Below are 19,205 nucleotides of genomic sequence, written 5' to 3' on the forward strand. Positions count from 1 at the left end.
AATAACGAAACTGTGTTCTAATGCGTGTGTTTTCCTTATCATCGGGTCAAAATGTGATCGTAGCAAAGTTTCGCCACTCCGTGAGGTGTGAAAGTTTCACACGCACTTTCCTCTTTTAGCCGGTGCTTACAAACAACGATAATCAACTCGCCGAGACGCGATTAAGCTCTGTGTAAATTTTCTGTAAATGCTCCGCGCTTCGAGGGTCGTTTGTGCTTACCGGAAGTGACGCGGGTGGGTTTAAAATGCCGCCGATTAAATACTCGCCACGTTTGTATTCTGTTTGAGTTATAACCCCTGCAGACTGATTATCAAATATACTGTATATATATACACGGCGACATTACGTAGATGAGCAGCGTAAAGTACCCCTAATTATAGGCAACTAAATCCAAATATATGAAACACCGAGCTCTGCTCAGATTGTATAACTAAATTGAATTGCCTATAATTAGGGGTACTTGTGCTGAGTGTCACGTGATCTCGCGGGTACGAGCGGGAAGTTTGAAATGCACGATTCGTCGGGTGAAAAGATTGTCGAAGATTGACAAATGAAACAACATGAGTGTTGAAAAAAACTACCACTGAAACTGATCTAGTCACATTTGATGTAACTGAAAAAAAGTGCCATTTTAATTTGTACTGAAATAGACAAAATTTCAAACACTGAACTTTATTTATCAACAATTAACACCTTGTTTAAATGGTACAATAATCCTTCGGAGAAATCGCATTGTTATGCTATTTTTTTTTTTTTTTTCAATGTAAAATCCATATGTTGCATTGATTGTCCGAATTTCGATGGAGATTAGCTCGTTTTATTTATTCTAGAATTATTTCTTCACGAATCGTCCAGGTCTGATTTTTACAGAATCACAAGTTTCACACCTGTTAATTATATGTTTTTTTTTTTTCCTTTTTTGGTCTTTATCAACTGACGAGCTAAAGACAAAATCTGTTTCGGATGAATTTCGGTAAGCTTATTAAGGGGTTAAAATTGAATGTTTTTCATTGAAATCTGACTAACTGTACGAATTTACAAATGAAAAACTACAAATAACGTGATAACGCTGACATTGTTAAAAGTAAAGTTTTAACCGTTGAAATTCAGAATTTTAACTTTATTATCTGGGTCACAAAGTTTTTTTTTTTTTCGATCACATTAAACTTGATTAGATCAAGATGCACGTCTTAAAGTTCTTGACTATCTTCTCTTTTTTGATTCCCTTTTGAATTTAATATATTTTTGTTCGAGCACATTGTTTTTGAAAATTAATAATTGCCCAACTTTCGAGTAAAATTATCGTTATATGAGAAAAAATATGTAAAATATATCCAAGATGTGTCGATAATTTGTGGAAAAGTAAGAAAGAAAAAGAAAATACTCTTGAATATTCAACGAGGTGGAAGAAATTAATTCCAATTGTATTTCTTTATTTTATCACGTATCCCGAATACAGGCGAGCCTGAAAAAAATGCGAAATAAGATCACGGGGGGAAAGGCAGGTGTTTTTAATGAGGCTCATATTTGAGAAATGAGCTCGTTAATGCACTGAGCGTGCTTTGAAATAATGAAGCGAGGAAGAGTACCAGGGAGAACGTTTACAATTTGGCGAAGAGTATCTTACCGTGAAGTTGACAAACGATCGTTACAAGTGGTGTCATTTTAACCGTGAGAATTAACACAATTTTAACACTTACACACGAACCGTAGTGCCTCGAGTAAGTTAGCGAAAAGTGGCTAAGCATTTCTCTACGATAAGAACTACGATTCTGCAAGTATAGTTAACAAACCGCGCAGCTATTCGAAGGTCGAAATCAAAGCGATCGCGGTTTACGTAAATTCAGGTAAAATAGAGCGCGGGCAGTGCAAAGGCTCGTATTTCTCCCGAAACTCGTCTAATCACCATCAAACTCCCTGAACGGACTTCGCTACGGGAATTGAATCAGAATAATCCTTTCCTCCGATTCGAGATAGGCAGGCTCTGTGGTCCGCGGGCGAAATTCTTGGGTCAGGAAAACTGATCCAAGTCGGCGGTTGGAAGCATCTGCTCGACCGTAACGGAAACGAAATTCGAAACTGGAATCTAGGCGATCTTATAACGAGAAGATCCCATCCCCAAGAAACCTCAGACCCGCGTAAATTGCTGTCGTCAAATCATTTTCGAGGCGTGTTGAAGCGTTGATCAGGGCCTTTCAACCTCTCGAACATCTGCCGGCGTACCAAACTTTCGGTACGAATAATTCATCATCCGTCCCAAAGTCCTACGTTGGGATGAAAGGTGACCGTCATTGTTTTCTGCAACCTGTAAATTCAGAGAGTAAAAAAGCTGAATCAAAATTTCACCTCCTTGTGCTAAACTGGGCTCGTAATCCTCGTTTTCTTCGTTCTACAACATGCCGTAGTACATCAAAGAACGTAAAGAAAGTTTTCAAAATTTTATTTTTATTTTTCCCAAAAATTAATAAATTCAGAGCCTCTGCAGAGGGTAAAAACACTGCGCTTGTCATCGTCTGTTGACAGAAACTAATGTCGAAATTATTTTATCAAAAACTTTTGACACCATCGCGAAAAATCGTGAAAAATTGATTTTTGAGGTCAAACTTTTACGCCTAAAACGGCCAAACTGACGCATAAAAACAATACGTATGGGTTTTTTATTCATATACCACACTGAGAGAAATTTTTAGTTCCGGTTACCGCTCAGTCTTTAACTATTTTCATTTTTTACCACAATCGAAAAATATAGTTCCAGGTAGAAAATGAAAATTAGTTTACTGTTGCCGGAAAGTCTAGTATCCGTTACTGTTCTTTCTCATTACTATCATTGTTGCTATATTTTCTTGCAACTGTTGCGAAAATTTAACGCTCGTGCAACGATAAATTGACGTTAAAGCCTTGTTTAGCTAAAAAAAAACTAGAGTAAACCTCGCAAACTGATTTTGCGTTGCAATTACCAAAAAAGGATCGACGATAACGCAAAATGATTACGCGTACCTCGTCTTTCGTAATTCCAACAATTTTCAAACAGTTTTTTTAACGATACCTGTTTTACTCAATTTTTGCGGTTACTGTAACAAATGAAATTTTTCTCAGTGTACAAGATATCACAGGAAATGAAGAAAATCGATGAGACACAACTCGGGCACTTCCCTTTTCAGTACAACAATCTGATCGGTTTTCAGTTATCTGCTCCCCTCTATCCCGAGGGAGGCGAAGCCCCGGAACTCGCGATTTCCTTCGTTCATCCACTGCCTGCAAGTTTCGCGGAGTGCCTCAAGTGCTAATCGCCTTTTCATCCGTTTTCAGATTCGACAGACTCGCGGCCGAGCATCACTGCCTAAGGATCAAGCTTCTTGGCGACTGTTACTACTGTGTTTCAGGCCTGCCTGAACCACGACCGGATCATGCTCACTGCTGCGTTGAAATGGGCCTGGATATGATCGACGCCATTACGTGAGTGTTTAAAGAAGAGCTACCGCTTTTTCGAACGTACGGATGATCCGAACAACCAGGATCCACCGGATCCAACGCTTCAAATTCGAATAGTTGGAGCGCTTGATTCATTTCGATACTTAAACTTGAATGGTTCGATTTTCCGCTCGGGGTTTGTTCAGATAGTTGTACTGCAAGTATCACAGTAACGTGTTAGTTACAACCACTATTATATGAATACTCTTGAAAATTTTTGCGAATTCACTACAAATTTTTTACGCAGAAACGGAGTAAGAGTACCAATGTCTGTACAGCAAAATGGGATTGTTGTATATTCCGTGTTGATACGACATCTAACTCACAATCTTGTAAAACTTTGTTGAAAAAATACACAACTGTTTTTCAAATTTCTTGGAATTTGTGGCGTGAACGTAATTTGTTTGCAAATTTTGCACAAATTCTTGGAGGATGTACCAATCACTCGGATACCCGAATTATTCGGGTACTCGTTCTATCCGGATTTGAAGTTTCGTAACTAACGGATCCAATTAATTCGGATATCCGAATCCACGTGTAAGCACTAATTTAAAACGACTTTATCCCACTGTAGCACCGATTTCAAAGGGAGTTACGTTGGAAGCAAATCAAATTGGCCAGACAAAGCTTGATTTTTTCAGTATATTCGAATTCTCGATCGCTTGTCCCTTCTTTCTCAGTCTAATTGAGGGAAATTCGAGGTACTTGTAAATATCTTGAGACCAAATCTCAGGTACTCTTAGCTCCTCACAATGCTCTTGTAGGAAAAAACGGCACTAGTGGTATTGGAAAGCAAACAAAAATCTGGTTCTCATTTTCGTCGATGATACCGCAATTCTCTCCCTCTCCGCTTGTAATTCCAACCATTAAATACGGTCTGCGCGTTAATTTTCCCCGCGAAAATTGATCAGCTTCGTTATTATCGTGTCCTAGAATAAGCGGCAAGGCGAAATAATACAGGTGAAAAAAATTAAAACGAATGAGAGGGAAATGACTAACAACGTTGACAACTCGACGACGAGGAAAGTTGGAGCTATATAATAAGTGGCCTTGTACGACCGGAATCACAAGCTACGGTGTGCCTGGGGGGCAGTTCGAGAAAAAAAAATTATCCGACCGTACTTTTGGCTCGCAGGTCGTTAACGTCGTTTCCAGAAAGATATGTCAGCCGGTCCGAGCGGCGGCTGGATAACACGTCACCGTTTTGATTTACCTTCAAGCCTCGATAAAAAGAACCATAATATCACCACCGTTTCCACCAGTTTTCATATACCTACGTACAGAGGTATTAGTTTTTTTTTTTTTTTTTTTTTCTCCAGTGTAGAAGAAGAATTAATCCCAATAGATAACTCTGGGTGAATTTCATCCCAAACATTACACATGTTATCTTAACGTTCCCGATGTTTTACAGTATTTAAACAATCGATTTTGGCTCGGAAAACTGAGAGAGCTTTTTCTGCGACCCTTGAACAATATCTAGGTATTTTTAAAAAAATTTCAAAACTCATCGCTGAAACAGGATATCACTTTTCGCCTTGTGTGACCGTTACGCGATTCTACTTAAGTGTGACCTGTTAGGGTTGATAATATAGAGACGACCGATGGACGAACGCAGCTTGCACATTGGCAGATTCCTCTTTAGATATTGTACCGCAGTCTAGTTACCGGGTCAAAAAGCACCTCGGCACTTCGGTGAGCGTCGAGCCTTGTGCAGATTTCAAGGGTTTCACCCCACCTCGAAAGCTATTAACTGATATACGCCAATTATAAGTTGACGATGTCACACGGTCGCGTCTAATGTTCAGCGTTTAACAGCGACAACGTGTAAGTAAGCTGTTATACACACTGCCGGACCCAGAGACACGTGACAGAGTGACGTGAAAGCTTGCAAGCGACGACGCGCAATTTCATTATGCGGAGAACTCCGATCGGCGGTATGTCGTTGGAATTATGATTGCACTCCCTGCTCTGTTGCGCATTGCTTTGTAAGACCGAAATTTTCAGGACTCAAAATCAAGATGAGTACACCTGCTTTGATGTTTGGTATATTTGAAATTTATAGCTGACTGATTGACCGAGCGATGTTACGATTGAAATTCGTGGTATTAGCGAGCTTTTGCGGTTTAAGCTTCGACTGAACACAATCGCTGCTTTGATGACGAACTCGCAGCAATGTTTCGCCGTGAATAATTACTGAGCTTCTCATTCCCGACATGCGTTACACTATACGCAATTTGCCGCAGACTTGAACTGCCAGACAGTAAAGTTCGTAGCGAAACTGCACTACTTACATGCAACTGCATACGGAGCGGCGGTGTTAGTCGTTATAACAATATGTGGAAGTTTGCATCCCCGCTAATGACTCAGTAGTCGAATTCCCGGCATGTGCTCGGGAAACACAACAACAAGCACAACCTGGAGAAACTGAAGCACCTCAACTGAATATTGGACCAAGTACATACCGACCGAGTAATGGAGCCGTATGTCACAATTTTTTAAATTCCCAAGAAACAAACTCGTCTGAAATTTTGGGAAACGATAACAGAATTTAGAACTCCGCTTGTGCAGTGATTGAGAAAAGCTCTAAAAATTGTCTAACATCAAATGCCGAATGCGCATGCGCTGTACGATGTTATTTCATTGGTAGCCTCGATTAATCGGCATCCGATTTTCTGTCCGCTTGTCAGGCTGACCAACTCAGTTGCGGCCATACATTTGCCATCGAAATTCGCAGGCATCTCGAGGTTACGTTAGGTTGAAAATTTGAGGTAGCCAAAATGTAACGGGTACGCATTCAAGTGAACATAACCTCGAAACGCTTACGGGTGATGGCGGTTCGCATCGGTGAAAAACCAAACGAAGTTGGCCAGCCTGTACGAAGAGACGAAAAACTCGGCGCATGCGCACTTGCGTGTTCAATTTCTGCCTCGTTTCGAGGTTATTTCATGCTGCCGAATGGCTGAATTCCATAATTTTTCCATTACTTCATCAATTTTTTCAACTCATTTTAGTAACGATCACAAACCGAATCGTTTACCGAGGTTTGAATTAGCGAACTTGTTGCTCGTTATAGGAACCGAAATAGGTTAGATTGAAAATCCGACATCCCCTGAAATACTGCAACCGTAGTTTCTACCTTGCGACTAAAATTCTAAAATTCGGCGAAAAACTGAGGTAATAAATAAAAACCTACTCGCATACCGTGTGTCGCTTATTACGTCACGTGAAATCCTGAAATATGTATTTCATCCTTCCCCGAAGCGCTTGCGGAGCGCGCGGCACTTTGATACGACCCGCAATCTCGTTCCAGTGCGTATGTACGAACGTGGAAAGGGTATCGAAGCTCGAGCTTTGACGGGAGTAAAGGTAGGCACGCGATACGTGTCGGAAAAAGGCGAGAAAAATGATGGAAAATAAGACGAAGACGAGGAAGAAAGAGCGCGCGGGATTACGGAGTCTCGGATACGCGATACGATACACGATATTTTTCCCTCCTTAGTTCCCTGACAAACCCAAGCTTCAGATATCCGACGACGCTGAGTTTTCCTGAGCTTTCAAACTCTCGAATAGCCATTAGCCGAGTCGAGCCAAGCCAAGCTCGAAGAGGTAACTGCCAAGAGACGCGTTACTGCTATAATTCTCCAAGAGCTCGACTGCCCATCGGCTTCCTCTTTTCAGCTGCTTTTCGAAAAGCCCTGATAATCTTCACCGAGTCTGTCGCTCGGTCCAACTGTAACGTAAGCTCGCCGGACTCTCGAGTGATGAAGCTTAATCTCCAGCCGGCTCGAATAGCCAGTATAAAAGCATTTTAAAAAACAGTAAAGTTTTTTTTATTCACCGGATTACAACGACAGTCAACTTTCCGCCTCGTGTAATCACTATAGTTGACGCCACTTAACACCAAGCATTTTTTCACCCCGTGCTATTCAGCCTTTCGGCATTCGTTCAAGGGTTGATTACCTCGGGATAATTTCCCACGCTTCACAGCATTGAACAGATATCAATTATTCCCAAATTCACGTCGCCTGGTTTCCAATTAGAATTTGATGGGATTACAGAAACGAGAACTTGAAACGATGATAATTGAGGAATCGTTAATGACGGGATGAGATTTGACGTATTCTGGTTCAATGTATTACCGATTGGGTTCGAATTTTTGCAACTTTCTGAACCACGAGGACAAGTTTCTGAGACAGATTTACCTCAGCCTCGTTAAATTACTCGCCATTCAGACGTGAAAGCTCGGATCGAACTTATTTCATTAAGCATACCGTGTGTACCGATGTGTAAGCACCTCAAGACGATACTACACATCGACTCTAAAGAACTCTTTGGAGCTTGTGATTACCCCGTAGGAAATATTCCCAATTCTCGGTTTGGAAGAATTTCAATTCCAATAAACGCTGACGCAAATGAATGCCAGAAAATAATATACCGAGGAGAAATTTTCAGGTAAAGCTTAACAATACCTATAAAAGGCTGACACAGAGTGTATACTCTGTATCTGTATTACCTACCCATTTGTACATGCCTGTGATCGGATCAAGTCGATACCCGTATTATATCTTGGTATTAGGATAAAGCGGTTGCGTTCAGCGATCCGTGAATTTGGCAACAGATGCGAATACATCGGTGAAATTCCGGCGGCGAGTGGGGAGAGAGGAGGGAGTTTTTCCTCTGAATTTGCAAACGAAGAATGCCGGCGCCAATCCGCATGGAAGAGATACAGTTGAAATACGAAGGAGAACAAAGAGCGTTACTTCTATGACTCGCGGTTATTGGAAGGGTGGTTTTCACGCCAAACCAGCGGTCTCTTATCCTTTCACTTTTCGCGAAACAAGGTGGAGAGAGAGATCAGCTGAATAAACCTAAGACAAAGCGGGAATATATTCCCTTTCGCGTCGCAAACTCAACTGTTTACAAACTCGACTCCGTTCCATTCCCTCGTCTAAGGGTTGTTACGATATGACTGCTGGTTAATTTTCGCGGTTGCATTAACGACGGAACAGCCTAAGAATTGATGGAGCATAATTGTTTACGCTTAATATATTTACAAACCAACAACATCGAAAATTTAAGGATGTATCAGGTGTAAAGGCCGGTCAAAAAGTGTCAAAACCGGAAATTAAGACACGTTTTTTAAGTTCAGGTGATTTGCGCATATGTATTTCAATTAGGTAAAAATAAAAAAAAAAAAAAAGCCATGATTTTTTTAAATTGGATACAGGGCACAATTTTGCCGTTTGAAAAACGTTAGAATAATATGATTTCTAAGGAGCTTTACATACAAATCCGTTGGTGTCTTTATTGTGAATACCGTTTGTGATTGTTCAATATTTATTTCGTAATTCTGTTGATATATTGGACGACGTTGTTTTGACTGGACTGTACACCTGAGACATTCTTAAACGACAAGTATTCTAATGTTGCATGAAAACGGTAGAATAAAATATGCATTGCGATCAAACGTACCGGTAAGCAATTTTCACTTTCCTTCAAATTCTCGAACTGCGCATGACGCTCTGTGCCCGAACATAGTCGGCAATCAAGCTCGATCCGCAATTAGCGAGATAAAAATAATTAGTTGATAATTAAAAAAAAACAATATCGAATATTGAGATGATTCAATTTGAAGTATATTTTCCCCGTACCGAAATCGTTACGTGAGACAAGTACAAATTGGGGAAATTTTACGAGGTGTTGAAAATTCGCGAACGCTTGAAAACAAGGGAGAAAATTAACCAGCTGACGGGATTGGGAATTTTTTCAAAGGAATTTTGTTGCGAGCGTGCGAAGTTCCGGACGAATGAATCCAGTTTACTTATTAGTGCCGAGTTGTTCTTTAATTGCAGCAGCTAGAATTGTATTGGCTAAAAATCGTCGAGCGCATGACGATTCGATTCGATACCCGAAACCACGTTTTAACAGCAATTTCAATTCTCCGTTCGTCTCGTTTTCAAACGCAATAACTGAACAATAACAAGTCCTTTATTGTTCTTCTGATGCGAGTGCCTGAAAGAAGTGGAATTCGGCTCGACCCGCTTTCCACGCTCCGCAAAGTGGCTGGAATATTTTTCTCTCAAACCACTTCACGACGAGCATCTCAATTGTCGTGGCAAAGGAAAAATCAGTCGAAATATTCCGAAGTAAAAACCAATTCCGCTCTTCTTAATCCCGACATTCGCACACAAATGATTTTTCCGACCGCAGATCACTCGATGAAACGAAAATCGCTCGAGCTCCGTTTGCTGGTTTATCGTCACATGGTTTCTCGATTTCACATAACGCAACAAATCCAAAATCTTTGCGAAAGTTACGCGCAAGTTACGCGCGTTAACTTTAATAGGCCAATAACGACGCTCAAAATTCCGGGGTTAACCTGCACCCTTTAAAATCTGACAAACACCGGTCAGCGAAATATTTTTGAAGGATGAAAAACGTCGCGAAATTTTCTAAACTACAAGATGTCTGTCAAAATTTCAAAGCCAAATGGCCGAGCCTTGAGACTGAAACTGCAGTCGTCATTCCGCAAAGCTCTGCAATATCGGGACGGTCCGTGTCCCGAATTTTATGACATGCTCGTAAATCAAGGAACGTTTCCGCAGGCTGGTAAGGGAGGTAATGGCCGTCAACGTCAACATGAGGGTCGGCATCCATACCGGAAGGGTACACTGCGGGGTTTTGGGGCTTCGAAAGTGGCAGTTCGACGTATGGAGTAACGACGTAACTCTGGCAAATTACATGGAGAGTGGCGGTATACCTGGGTAAGTAAACCCACCGCGAATACCTTCGAAGGATGCTTATTGCCGAGGTTTGAACCAAAGGGATGCCAATCGAATTTGGGAAAGTAAACTCTCGCGTTTTACATCTGACGATTTGTTTCAACGTTACGGGTGCATCGGGCTTACACTGTGAGAAAAGTGTGGTCTTGATTGGCATGGACTTCAATTTGGTGCCAATCTAACTACACTCTTCCGATGCCAATTCAACTCCATATAATCTGATGTCAGTCCAATATTGTATGAAGTCGATGTACCCAATTGATCACAAGAAGTGTTCTATAGTAGTCCACGTTGGTCATTTTTTACGGTGTACAGCACATCTGCGATAAAGTGTCGAATCAAAAGATATCGACGAACTGAGTCTTAGAATCGAGAACCCAATGAAGTATCTTTCCATCTTTATTTCATAACTCTTTCATTTCGGTATTATTTTCACTGATTACCGTACATCAGCTGACATATCCTTGGAACAAGCAATTTTCTTCTGCGTTGAATTTGAGATATTGCGATGACCGGAGGCGGGGAAAGGTTGAGCAATGATAATGACAATTTGATTAGTTGATTCATTGCCTGCGTACGTCTGGAGTAATTACCCCTCAACATGTTCATATAATTAATTCACTACCGGGGAGGGCGAAGCTTCTCTAACGTTTCAAAGTCTGTTTCCAAATTCAATTACCAGACGTGTACACATCACCAAAGAGACTCTGGCCTGCCTCGAAGGTGACTACGAGGTCGAGGAAGGTCACGGTGGCGAAAGAAACCCCTACCTCAGAGAGCACAACATTCAGACATACCTGATCGTGCCCGGGGATACGTTTCGTGACAACATGGCACCAGGGTCAGGACTCAGGAAGGGTTTTTCAGTGAACGGAAACGTTTCCAAGGAAATGAGGGTCATGGGTCACGGTTCTCAGCACGGCAAGCAGACAAAGTAAGTGCGCCAGCTGGACGATCAACTTTTACACAGTTCTCACACGGAGATCGAACCGTTCGTTCAAGGAACCATCGAGGTTTGAAATATCCACGAAACGTCTCGCCAAGTGATGGTGAACATTTTTTACCCTTTTAGTTGATTCGCGTTTTTCGTACAAATAATTTGACACTGAAACTTCATTACCATGACGATAATATTTCGAAATGAAAGGTGACACGAATGTGGTCGGTATAATTTGGAAGAACGTTGTCAAGTTTAACGGTAAAAAAAAGACGTTACAAGACGTAACTCGGTATTCGGGTGTACCTACACATGCTACTTTTTCCGTGAAACGCTTTTCCGAGACGTATAATAATTCTACCCCCGGGGGGAATAAACGTGAATTATATGAATGTATAAGAGTTTCCATTAAATCTCAAGAAATTATTCTTCCTGCCATCTTCAAGGTTCCCGGTATGCCCACGTTTAAAAAGGATGGATGGCAGCGACGCTTTGATACGCTCCACGTGGATATTTTTTCCCTCTCTATTTCCTCCCCCCTCTTTTCATTCGCAAAGCGAACTCGTCCGTGAGAGAGCAACGACTCGCGGTGCTTTCGAGCTCACGTAACCTCCGTTCCTTGCAGATTGGGCTTCGGCGATACCGTTGAGTGCGAAAAAGACCCCGATGACGAGGTTAACGAGTACCTTATGAGGGCCATCGACGCCAGAAGCATAGACAGACTGAGAGCGGAGCACTGCACCCCGTTTATACTGACATTCCGGCGGCCAGACATCGAGGAGAAGGTGAAAAAAGCTCTGCCACTTCCATCTCCCTGAATCACACTTCGCGTTGACCTTGAATTTACCTACTCACACCTGGTATCCTTAACTCTGCAGTATTCCAGAGAGAGAGACAGGATGTTGTCAGCCTACTTCCTTTGCTCCGCATTCGTCTATATAATCGTCGTAGCAGCGATTGCCATCAGTTTACCGGGGTAAGAAAGAGGCTTCCTGGAGTCATAAGTCACGTGTAACCGCAGCTTGGCAATAAGGTATTCGAACGCTCATAATCAATCTTTGACTATCCATCCTGACAGGAGCATTAGTTTCTACGTTTCGGGCTTGTTTGGCGGCCTCGTCATCTTCCTCGTAAACGGAATTCTACTGGCCGAAAAGAACGAGGTGACTAATCCTTCTCAAAATATTTCCGCAGGGTAATCTCTAACCCTTTTTTAACCAATCGTTCAACAGGTAGTACCGCACTGGGTGAGAAGCATATCTGTCCACATCTACGAGAAGCGTATAGTGGCCCAAAGCATTGCTTCCATTGTGGTTTTCCTAACTTTCACAACGGTGTTGTCACCTCTGGTAAGTTATCCTCGAGCGAGATTCGTTGGTAGAAAGTCGGGAGATTTCGCAACCGCTGAATAATTTTCACGTACTATTCTATTCATGCACTGAGTCCACGGAGTATGTTCACAGGCTCCACACTGTATAATATTTGTTGAGTGACTGTACATACATAATTTGTGCGAGAATGTTAATGAGCATTTGCATTAACTTAGAGGGGTTACTTCGGTGAACAAAACATCGACAGTAGTATAATTGCACTTTCAGCTACCAACGTGCTGATCATTTGCATGCCTATACTTGATTTCGACGGTGTATTCAGAAAAGGGTAGTTGACAGGAACTTTCTGATTCATAGACCGATGCATAAATCGCCAGACATCGTTTCACGAAATGATTGTAATCTATTATTAAACATAAGACCAGGTTAAATAATGCGGTATAATTTGGACAATGGTAGTCCGCAAAATTGGGTACAGGGTGGAGCAAAAGGCGCTTTAAGGATAGAATTAATTGCAGCTCTGGGGAAAGAAAATAAGGAGAATTTTCTCTGCTTCTCGGAGCTTAATCGTAGGGCCGAAGGAGGCGTAGGTAATGGGAATGGGACGACGGAGTTCCGAGGAGTCCTAACGACCGGCAATTTGTCAGTGACGAAAGAAAAACTCTACATCCTATCTGGTTACCATTTCAGATCGATCTCCAGGGGCAGGAAGAGTGCAGCAACGCGACTAGTACCACGTCGTCAGAAATACTCGACAACTCGACGGTGATGAAGAGCATTTCGAGCATCTCTACTAGCTGCTACTACGTCCTCTTCGCCGACGTAAGAGCAGCTCGCAACCTCTTGTCTCGAATCTCTCGATCCAACCCGGTTAACGCCCACCGTTCTCTTCCAGCTGTTTCCGGTCCTCGTAATGCTGGTCATGGTCACCTGTGCCGCCTACCAGATCCTCACATCCGTCTTCAAGGTCGCTGTGCTTAGCGTCGTCGTCGCGTGTTACCTCGCCGTCAGCATCTACCAGGCCTCGACGGAGGTCGACTCGGAACCCGGAGGACGGTGGCTGGCCGGTGTTCTGGTCGTCTCCTTCATGGCAGCGCTTGTCGCCCACTCCCAGCACACCGAGGCCACTTACAGGCTGGACTTTTTATGGAAGCTCCAAGCGACGGAGGAAAAGGAAGACATGGAGCACCTCAAGGCCTACAACCAGAAACTGCTGGCGAACATCCTTCCCGAACATGTTGCCGAGCATTTTCTTTACACCGTCAATTCTGACGTGAGTTCTTGGACACCCTCGAGGAAGGGATAACGGAAATGGACTCACAATATGATTGCAATGTTTCAGGAACTCTACCACGAGCAGTGCGCCTTTGTCTGCATAATGTTCGCCTCGATACCGAATTTTTCCGAATTCTACATCGAACTCGAGGCCAATAACGAGGGTGTCGAATGCCTTCGGCTCCTCAACGAGATCATTGCTGACTTTGACGAAATACTTGCCGAGGACGACTTCAAGTACATCGAGAAGATCAAGAGCACCGGGGCCACGTACATGGCGGCATCTGGTTAGTCTCGTCTTTCCTTAAAATTCTATCATCATCGAATGGTCGAAGGTTAATGTTACAGTCCTTGCATCAACTTCCTTGTCGCAGTCTTTGCATGAATATGTATTATAGTATCTGTGCGTTACTTTATAAAATAAACTCGTTTCACTACAGCGTCCTAGTCATTCCATTAATTTGAAAGGACCGCGCAGAACCCTTATGGAAATTGGCTCCCAGTCAAATTTGTTGGATTTTCGGTATGTTATAGTACATATCCTCCGGATCAAAAATTCTCACCTCCTTCCACTAAGCCAGCGAGTTCATGGATGGAATCAATCACAGCTCCCCGCTTATCTCTCGGAATCAACCGTGCAGGTTTTTTAAAGATTCGTTTGATTCCAAGTCCCCGTGAAGCTTTGTCATTCATGAACATCACGAAATCCATTGATATAAAAAAAATCTGTACACCTTTCTTCCGAAGCCTGTATCTCGGAAACTAATGATTCTTGGGTCTTGTGTCCATGAGACCTTTTGTCCGGGAGGATGCGTACTACAACATACCAATCCATTCCAACCAATTCAATTTCCATAACGATTCTACGGGGTCCTTTTTCCCAGTACCGACTTAAATCTCGCATGATCTGACATTGTCTGTACGAATTTCGCAGGACTGACTAAGAGCACCTGCGACATGCAGGACTACAGGCACATAACGGCGATGGCCGACTACGCGTTAAGGATTCGCGACCAGTTGTCGTACGTGAACGAGCACAGTTTCAACAACTTTCGAATGCGGGTTGGAATCAACATCGGTCCGGTAGTCGCGGGCGTTATCGGAGCCCGTAAACCGCAGTACGACATTTGGGGGAACGCGGTGAACGTTGCTTCGCGAATGGACTCGACGGGGGTTTTGGACGGTATCCAGGTGACTCAGGAGGTCCGCGACGTCCTGCATCAGAAGGGCTATCCGCTCACCTGCAGGGGGAGTATCCAGGTCAAGGGGAAGGGGACAATGGTTACATACTTCCTCGACGGGCCGAGGAGCGAGGACAGCAACTCCGCATTCTCCAAGGCGAACCAGAACTCGGTCAAGTCCCTAAAGCGGACGAATTCCAACAATAATTCGGGGACCGTCGAGCGGATCCCGTCCAGAAACGGCGTCGTGGCGCTTTAGGGTAGTTGACGAGGTTTCAGGGCTTTTTCACGTCGGTTATCGTCGAGGTTTGGTGCAAATCGGCAGACTCGATGTAACGCTGAAGTTCAGTGGGGAAGAGTCTGTTGGCCCTCGCTTAACCAAATGCCAGGAAGTCTCAAAATCGAGGCTTAATTCGTGTCTTGGCAAAGTCGTCTCGCGTTATTAGAACTCTCATTAAAATTCCGCTTGGTGCGTGCAAATTGATCTCATCGGTTTTCAAATGGTTGCTATTTTTAAACTGTAATCCATCTTACCCGATCGAATGAAACATGAAAGATATTATACAAATTGCAAAATACATTGATTTATGTTGTATCAAGCGACAACGTGTCTCAAAAAAATTCTCGAACATGGGAGTTGGAAAAAAAATTTGTTCCTGCGCTAAAAGGAATTACAATATTTTTTTTTTTTTTTTCTTGAGGAGACAATTTTAAGGCAACAATCCTGAGATATGTCCAACTTTGAGGTGAATAATAATTCTGAAGAGTGTATGTATTAGAATTGCCGACATTATAAGCTCCAAATTTGGACGTTGGGTTAATTTTCAGGCCACATGTGACGACGGAGCGTTAAGATTATTGACCATGACCGCAACTCGATTAATTTACATTCCAATTGCGCAATACGACTGTCATATTGTCAAAGTGATTACTTATAATAGGAAATCTTTGATGATGCTTGCATTAATAGCAACCGAATTTGAATCGTCCTCTACGACTTTAACTGCATGGAAAATTTATGGCTTCCGGCTTCGCGGTGGGGATATAATACCGATTATAATTTTCCGATCGATTAGAGGAAAGGCTAAGGTTGGAAGATGGCGATAAAAATAGATACATAACTTGAACACTTCGTCAAGGGAGGAAGTAAATACGCGGGAAATCCCGTAAGAGATTAAACGACAATGTTCGATCACTCTAATGTCCTTTTTTAATCCTCTCCGAAATATGTGCATATTACACAATATATTCCTGTTGAGTGATGAATTTTTCATAGCTTTGGAGAAAATATTCGCGTCCCTTTGCTTCCGGTGTGTACTTTCTCACATTCTAGTTATTTTGGAAAAGACTTTCATCTTAAGGATACAAAATAGAAAAAGTCTAACGTGAATGTTACAGCCATAAGTGTATAATGATGATTAGATGCTTAGTATAAAGGGCTGCTTGTTGACAAAGAGAGAGAAAAATGAACACTTCCGTTTCACACGTCACGGTGGAAATCAAACCAGTTCATTAAATTTTATCAATCACCTTTGCCAATTTCCTAATAGAAATTGACTAATTATTACCAATTATTTCGAAACAAAGTCGTAATTACCTAGAGGTAAAATTATCAATTTTTAGCATTCAAAATTTTATTATGTTTGATTATTTTACAAGTAAATCGAAATACCGATAGTTGATCTTTGAGCATTCTACTTATTTCAATTAGTTTAAACAACAGATAGCAGAGAAACTGATTTAACTTTGCGATAATATAATATAATTGACTTGAAGTTGAATTACTTTTAAAGCTTGAAGTAAAACACCGACAAACAATAATTAGAGGCAATGAAAACATATTATCCGTTAATAATTAGTAGACAAGAATTTTAATATCTCACGCCGAAGATTTTACAGTGTTTGAGGTTGCGAGGAAATTCAAATCAAAACGACACAGCTGATGTCCGTAAGAATAATTTTAATTAGTAATATTTTGTACGTAAGTAATTAGACAAAAGAGCTAAAATGTCTTCTGCAGATTTAACGTGCCAATCTTCTCTCAGAGCGATTAATCTCTAAATCTTATCATTAATTATCGCTAATTGAACGATCTGCACGGTTTTAGGATTAACAAAAATGCAAAATCGAAAAAAAAAAAATATGGTCGAGAATAACTACGAACATTGAAAAATAAAAAATTATAGGGCTGCGTCTTTTCTATACATATGCAAAACATGTTATTATATGTGTTTAACAATTAATAATATATATACATATATACATATACGTGTATAAATAAGTGAAAAAGATGCGACGGTTCTGTTTGAACGACGCGAGTTAAAGTCTTACAGGCGCTAAATTACGCACTTAAACCTTTCTAGTCAATATACCTAGAGGATGAAACGAGAGGTAATCGTAGGTAAAAAAAAAAAAAATTTCATCGTCGTTATTTAAAGTCACCATAATACAACGAAAATAAGAAAAGGTTGAGTAAAGAAATACGACGAAAGTTACGAAGGTTCGAAAAAGCGAATTGAAGCTGTAGCTTAAAATAGGTGAATAAAAGTATATTATGTGTATAGTAATATGTTATGTGTATATATACATATTTATATTGAATATTGTACTTTGAGAAAGAGAAATGATGGTATATACGAACGGGACCACGTGGAACGATTGATAGAGATAATATAATAATAACGGGATAAAAACAGACAACAACAACAAAAGAAAGAAGAACAAGAAAATAAACAAATACGCGGAAAGTAAAAGAAATCAGATCAGAACCATTAATTTACAATAACGAATAATCGAAATATAGTTCATCCTTGGCTGTACCTTATAAATAATATAATGCAACATATTACAGGTATATATGATCATTGTTGTTATTATCATTATTATAATAATTATTATTATTAATATTATTAATATTATTATTTAGCGTATATGTCATTGTCCTGTAAATATACATACAATATTTATTATATTCGAATATAAAACATCGTGCGTATATAAAATATAGGTATATACAATATATAGATACATACATAGAGGTAAATAATAGGATTTTTGGATGATAAGAAAATAATAATGAAATAAACTGTGGATATCACTTATTTTTTTAATCCCCATCGATCCAATCTGTGTTATCGTTCCTTGAAAAGAGATTATAATAATGAAAAGATATAGAATCTTAGTTCAGATTTATTCAAATTTAACACTTGAATTGAAATTTTCAATTGGATTTCTCGTTTTTCGACGACTGAAAGAGACGAGAAAAAAAAAGATGAAAAATTGATGTTGAATATTGTCGTAAGAAACTCCCGTCACCATGAAAAACAAATTTCTTAAATTTTGAATTGCCGAAGAGGGCGTATAGGCAGAGAATTTATAGCTTGGAGAGAGTTAATATACCTATTGAATAATGTTAATTACGTACTCGTATGTGTCGATGTCTGGCCTGGCGAGTACCTTAACGGTTGTAAATGTGTGTACCCAATTAATATGTATGATAAGTGATAAATAATAGGTGAAATGTGTGATATGCTGGTATGTTATATATATATATATATATATATATATATATATATATATATATATATATATATATATATATATATATATATATCATATTTATCATATACGTACACACACACATATGTATATTGTACCGTACATAAAATATCAGTCGAGTATTTCATCGACGTCAATATTGCGTAAATTATACATTATATACTCTTATCTGAAAAGATTGATAGAAGCGCAATGTTGATCCCAGCGTTTCACTGAATCACGGTGCAACGACTTTCTTTATGTACCTACTTATAATATTTATTATATATATATATATATATATCTATACTATCAATCATTTTTTTCCACTATAAAAATTTCATCCAATTTTATTATATTACTTGTAGATTGTAAAACGAAGAAAAATGTATCCTTGAACCCGCATGCGTTAGTATATACGCTTGTTTCATCGTGTAAACAATTTACGAAACTTATTTCAAATACTCGACTGATAAAAAGGAGAATATAGAAAAGCGGCAATATTGCATCAATCGTCCGTATATCGTACGAATATATCGTATCGTACCTATATGTAATAAGTAAAGTGAATTTCAAATTAAATATGACGCCATATCAAGGTAGAATCAATCCTCGTTGTAAGAAGTCGAACGATTGAACGATATCGAGACGATAACGTCAAGATATTGAATACGTGTACACATAAAGTTT

The 19,205-nt window shown here is 40.4% G+C and overlaps 1 protein-coding gene across 1 annotated transcript in view; it reads left to right on the plus strand.

Annotated features, from left to right (window-relative positions):
- Positions 1-17,462, plus strand: part of LOC124179398 (adenylate cyclase type 6) — a 97,111-nt gene extending 79,649 nt beyond the window's left edge. The window contains exons 10-20 of the mRNA XM_046563709.1: positions 3,311-3,457; positions 10,078-10,236; positions 10,937-11,188; positions 11,817-11,976; positions 12,070-12,167; positions 12,270-12,354; positions 12,424-12,540; positions 13,213-13,344; positions 13,418-13,795; positions 13,865-14,084; positions 14,732-17,462. Coding sequence (XP_046419665.1) covers positions 3,311-3,457; positions 10,078-10,236; positions 10,937-11,188; positions 11,817-11,976; positions 12,070-12,167; positions 12,270-12,354; positions 12,424-12,540; positions 13,213-13,344; positions 13,418-13,795; positions 13,865-14,084; positions 14,732-15,237 — 2,254 coding nt within the window. The 3' untranslated portion in view covers positions 15,238-17,462. The remainder of the gene's footprint in view (positions 1-3,310; positions 3,458-10,077; positions 10,237-10,936; positions 11,189-11,816; positions 11,977-12,069; positions 12,168-12,269; positions 12,355-12,423; positions 12,541-13,212; positions 13,345-13,417; positions 13,796-13,864; positions 14,085-14,731) is intronic.
- The last annotated feature ends 1,743 nt before the right edge of the window (positions 17,463-19,205 follow it).

The sequence above is a fragment of the Neodiprion fabricii genome, chromosome 4 (assembly GCF_021155785.1).
Source record: "Neodiprion fabricii isolate iyNeoFabr1 chromosome 4, iyNeoFabr1.1, whole genome shotgun sequence".
Lineage (NCBI taxonomy): Eukaryota > Metazoa > Arthropoda > Insecta > Hymenoptera > Diprionidae > Neodiprion > Neodiprion fabricii.